The sequence below is a fragment of the Haematobia irritans genome, chromosome 2 (genome assembly GCF_050003625.1).
Source record: "Haematobia irritans isolate KBUSLIRL chromosome 2, ASM5000362v1, whole genome shotgun sequence".
Classification (NCBI taxonomy): domain Eukaryota; kingdom Metazoa; phylum Arthropoda; class Insecta; order Diptera; family Muscidae; genus Haematobia; species Haematobia irritans.
In genome coordinates, this window is record NC_134398.1 from 63,763,743 (window position 1) to 63,769,643 (window position 5,901).

The 5,901-nt window shown below is 35.9% G+C and overlaps 1 protein-coding gene across 1 annotated transcript; it reads left to right on the top strand.

The window, feature by feature from the left end:
* Positions 1-1,362: 1,362 nt before the first annotated feature.
* LOC142224606 (uncharacterized) lies at positions 1,363-2,144 on the top strand. Its single transcript, XM_075294386.1, has 2 exons — positions 1,363-1,841; positions 2,060-2,144. Exons 1-2 carry the CDS (start codon positions 1,363-1,365, stop codon positions 2,142-2,144), a joined length of 564 nt encoding a protein of 187 aa, XP_075150501.1.
* The last annotated feature ends 3,757 nt before the right edge of the window (positions 2,145-5,901 follow it).

A 5,901-nucleotide genomic window follows, 5' to 3' on the forward strand; every position in this document is an offset into this window, starting at 1 on the left:
ACCACGTTGCAAATTTCAACCGGATCGGATGAATTTTGCTTCTCCAAGAGGCTCCGGAGATCAAATCTGGGGAACGGTTTATATGGGGGCTATATATAATTATGGACCGATATGGACCACTTCTTGCGTATTTGTTAGAGACCACATTCTAACACCATGTTCCAAAATTCAACCGGATCGGATGAATTTTACTCCTCCAAGAGGCTCTGGAGGACAAATCTGGGGATCGAGTTATATGGGGGCTATGTATAATTATGGACCGATAAGGACCAATTCTTGCATGGTTGTTAGAGACCATATACTAACACCACGTACCAAATTTCAACCGGATCGGATGAATTTTGCTCCTCTAAGAGGCTCCGGAGGTCAAATCTGGGGATCGGCTTATATGGGGGCTATATATAATTATGGGTCGATGTGGACCAATTTTTGCATGGTCATTAGAGAACATATACCAACACCATGTACCAAATTTCAGCCGGATCGGATGAAATTTGCTTCTCTTAGAGGCTCCGCAAGCCAAATCGGGGGATCGGTTTATATGGGGGCTATATATAATTATGGACCGATGTGGACCAATTTTTGCATGGTTGTTAAAGACCATATAGTAACACCATGTACCAAATTTCAGCCTGTTCGGATGAAATTTGCTTCTTTTAGAGCAATCGCAAGCCAAATTGGGGGGTCCGTTTATATGGGGGCTATACTTAAAAGTGGACCGATATGGACCAATTCTTGCATGGTTGTTAGAGACCATATATTAACACCATGTACAAAATTTCAGACGGATCGGATGAAATTTGCTTCTCGTAGAGGGTCTAAAAGCCAAATTTGGGTGTCCGTTTATATGGGGGCTATACGTAAAAGTGGACCGATATGGCCCATTTGCAATACTATCCGACCTACATCAATAACAACTACTTGTGCCAAGTTTCAAGTCGATAGCTTGTTTCGTTCGGAAGTTAGCGTGATTTCAACAGACGGACGGACGGACATGCTCAGATCGACTCAGAATTTCACCACGACCCAGAATATATATACTTTATGGGGTCTTAGAGCAATATTTCGATGTGTTACAAACGGAATGACAAAGTTAATATACCCCCATCCTATGGTGGAGGGTATAATAAAAAAATATAAAAATTATTTATTTGGCAAATTATTACAAAATTTTTTAATTGACATCCAAAACACTGAACTCGAATTACACCTTAAGAAGAGATGCAAATTCAGTGCAACGGCTGTTGATATGGTGGATATGACAAGCCCATGTTAAATTCTCAGGGATCCACACTTGGCCCTATTCTTTTTTCTATTTATATAAACGATCTGCCAAGATTTATTAGGGACAGCAAGATACATATGTATGCTGGTGACGTGCAGATATATCGTAGTGGCAATATAGACACTTTGTATGAATGTATTGATAGGCTCAATGATGATCTTGACATTGTCCACAATTGGGCAAAGGCGAATGGACTATGTCTTAACCCTGAAAAGTCCGAATTTCTGATGATACATAGGCGTAGTATAACGGTTAACATTGATCTCCAGATTAAGATAAATGATCAACGAATTAGTATTGTAACGTCGGCTAAGAACCTTGGCATCATGCTGAACAGCTTATTTAGTTGGACTGATCACGTTAACTATATTAGTGGTCAGATTTATGCAAGACTCAGGAATCTTTGGTCTACACAGATGTTGACGCCCTTGCCTATAAGGGTACCTTTGGCAAAAAGTTACTTGATGCCTGTTTTATTGTATGGTTGTGAGCTTTTTGTTAGCTGTGATGCTGCATGCAAACGTAAGCTTAATTTGGCATTCAATAACATAATTAGGTACGTTTATGGTTTGAGGCGATTTGATCATGTATCTCAGTTCCGCAGGAGTTTATATGGGTTGGATCTTGACGGTTTGTTTGATTTTAGGCTTATGTTGTTTCTCCATCGGATAATTTACTCACACAAACCATTTTATTTATATGATAGGATACGGTTTGCTTGGTCTAACAGAGGAAAAATTATTGTTCCAATTCGGTGTCAAAGTCATGTTTCAGATTGGCATTTCTACATAAATGCAGTACGCCTCTGGAATATATTACCTCATGCCATTCAACTGACAAGCAACACAATGCAATTTAAACAAGTATATACGGCCGTAAGTTCGGCCAGGCCGAATCTTATGTACCCTCCACCATGGATTGCGTAGAAACTTCTACGAAAGACTGTCATCCACAAATTTTAACTCACATGGTTGTAAAATGTCACATACTACCACCACGTATCAAATTTCAACCAGATCGGATGAATTTTGCTTCTCCAAACGGCACCGGAGGTCAAATCTGGGGATCGGTTTATATGGGAGCTATATATTATTATGGACCGATAGGAACCAATTCCTGCATGGTTGTTGGATACTACTAACATCACGTACCAAATTTCAACCGAATGGGAAGAATTTTGCTCTTCCAAGGTGCTCCGGAGGTCAAATCGGGGGATAGCTTCTTTCGTTCGGAAGGTAGCGTGATTTCAACAGACGGACGGACAGACGGACCGACGGACATGCTCAGATCGACTCAGAATTTCACCACGACCCAGAATATATATACTTTATGGGGTCTTAGAGCAATATTTCGATGTGTTACAAACGGAATGACAAAGTTAATATACCCCCTATCCTATGGTGGAGGGTTTATTTGAGCATAATTAAAATGTACAATAAATATAGTAAATAAAAATCAGTTTCATTTATATTTTTTTTAATAATTGTTATTTATCTTAATTTTTCTTTTTATATATTAATTTTTTTTGTTTTTTTATGTTCAAATTATTTTATTTTAATTTAATAATTTTAAATTAATAATATAAGGATGTTATTGTTGGACACTAAATGCCTGTAGTGTAATTATAAGAATTAATTCTTGCTGTGCAGGTTATTAAAATACACAATAAAAAAATAAATAAATAAATTCATCGCTTCTGCGTCAATTTGGCACCACTTCCGGATCCAAAAAGAACATTTTCACTACTTTTTTGGCGACGCTTTTTTTTTGCTGGGACATTACGACAAACATGTTGCATGGTATCCATTCAAAAAAAATTGATGGGGTGATCATATTCCTTCTCTGGGAGTATAATCCTTTGCTCTTCTCTTGGCTGTTGCCAAAAGTTTGAAAGTACTTTGGATCCCTATCTTGTGATTCAGAAGTAGTGCAAATTTAGATTATCTCCATTGAATTTTATATGGACTTTTCATAGAACGAAATAACTCTATTTTAGGTTTTAGCGGGTAAAATGAAAGTCGGGCGGCGTCGACTATATCACACCCTAAACAATGAATCATTTTAAATTTTTTCTTAGACAAGGATTTGTTAAATTTTTTAATAGACACATGGTTAACAACTATGTGCTATTGTATTATCATTCCATTATACTCCTCTAACAATTTCAGACTTTTAAAGCATCACATTTGCCATTTAATCCGTGATCACTCACAAATTTGCCAACCAATGTTTTATTGTCCATCAATCTAATTTTTACTTTAACACAGAAAAACATGTAATAAGCCAATTTAAATTCCGTTCAAGCCACATAAGTTTATTAGGAAGCGTTTCGCTTCTTTTTTCTCAGGACTTTTAATTGGAGTTAAAGTTTTTCGCAGTTCTAGTTATGGCGAGTTGATTCTGCTCTGCCTTTACTCATGTTAACGGAATGTCAGTCAGAAGAGACCCGAAGGGGAGGAGTGTTTTGCGTGTCGGATCTTCCTTAGTATTCCCGAGACATGCAGTGGCAAATGCAAAATATTCAACCATTTGAAATTAATAGAGATGTAGGACAAGACAAAGGATCTCTGAAGCAAAACAAAAACTGAAATGGAAAAACCCATAGGAATAACTTTGAAACAACAGAAAAAAATGTGGAAATATTCAAATAAAAGGTAAAGTTGGTCCTGGTAATTAGTACTGAAAAATATCCGGCAGTTGAGAAGAGGTTTTAATGCAAAGAAAGAATCCAAACAATCTCATTATACTGCTGCTTGATGCGTTCATTAGCCTCATTTGTTGATAAAGTTATTGACCACAACAATGATTAAATGGTTTGCTTCGATGCTTCACATTATCTCAAAAAACAAGAAAACACGAATAAAAAAAATGTGTTAAAGTGTAATTCAAGCGATTTTTTGATAAAGCGATGAACGATTTTAAAGTTTTTATATACCCCCACTTCATACACAAAACTAATAATAATGACCATATATTAACATCACGTATCAAATTTCAACCGATTCCGACAAAATTTGTACTTCCAAGAAATTTGCTCCTCCAAGAGGATCCGCAATCTGAATCTGGGAACAGTTTTATATAAGGTCCATATATAATTATGAACCGATGCTAAAAGTGGTCCATTTTGTTGGTTGTTAGAGGGACTTGCTCCTCCAAAAGGCTCCGCAAGCCACAGCTGGGGCCAGTTTATTTATATGGGAGCTATTCCTAAAAGTGGTCCATTTGCAATATCATCTGTCCTATATCAATAAAAACTTCTTGTGCCAAGCTTTTGTTTCGTTTGGATGTTAGAAACAAATTTTTAGTTATTCGTTTTTCTCCTTTCAAAGTGTTAACGACAACTTATACTCGTATTACCAAATTAATGGACGACTTCAACTAGAAATTATACTATGTTTTAAGTAAAAACGGCTTAAAATAAAGTGTTGAAAAACGCTTATTTTCGAACGCTTTTTGCTTTGTAGTCAAGATATAAAAAGTCAAAAAATTTAAAGATGATTTCATTAATTTTGTACATAAAAATTTTTTACATTTAAAAAAATTATGGACTCCTCCATAAAATAGATGTAAGTATACCTTATATATATTTTCGTAAATAATGACTCACGACTCATGCGTGAGTCACGAAAATTTTCGTGAGTCACGACAATTTCGTGTCACGTGCACAACTCTAGTACATACACATGTATACATGACAATAAGCACATGTTTCCGTGTGCATCTTGAAACGGCAAAAAGTTCAACTGAAAAATTGTCTGATGGGCAAACCTTCATTTGGTCGTTTGTATTATACAACATTTACATTCTTTTTGCTGAAGAGTACACAGGCTCATTAGAGTTTCGTTATGAATTATAAACATAGATCGTGGGCGAATTCATTAAAACAACGTTCGTCTTTCATTCAGACAATGAATAATTTTAAATCATACAACGTATAAACTGCATCCATTCAATGAATAAGCTTCATTCACACAACGAATAATTTTCGTTAATACAACGAAAAGGCTACGTTATAGCAACGTAATTATTCGTTAGTACTACGAAATGTATTCCATAAAGGGTTTCGTAAATATAACGTAAAATTACGTTGTTATAATGAAATGCTACGTTGGCTGACTTTTAATGAAGAATTTCGTTAATACAACGTAGGAATTCATCATATAAACGAAACCTTTTATACCAGTATATTCTGTGTGCAAAACCTCAAGTAAATCGGAGTGAAATTTTGACTTCTGGGGCTATATAAGTGCGATATATATGGACGGAAGATATATATGGCAGCTATATCTAAATCGGAACCAATTTCAACTAAATTTGGCATGCATTGTACAAATGTTATTTCCATTCACTGTGCACAGTTGTAAGTAAATCGGAGGGGTTTACCGTATATTTTGATCTCCAATATTTTGTTCCGATTTACGATTAATTAACATTCTAAATATGCGTACCGAATTTGGTTGAAATCGGTTCAGATTTCGATATAGCTCCCATATATAGCTTTCGCCCAATTTACACTTCTAACAGGTTGGCTGATAAGTCCCCGGTCTGACACATAGATGGCGTCGCTAGTACTGAATGCATATTATTTTTAAATAGTACCAACCTTCAAATGATTC

Excerpts from the sequence above, each read along its gene's own strand:
- LOC142224606 (XM_075294386.1), top strand. The coding sequence starts at position 1,363 with ATGTATGCTGGTGACGTGCAGATATATCGTAGTGGCAATATAGACACT. Across the intron at positions 1,842-2,059 it reads GCATTCAATAACATAATTAG|ATTGGCATTTCTACATAAAT; the intron begins GTACGTTTATGG and ends GTCATGTTTCAG.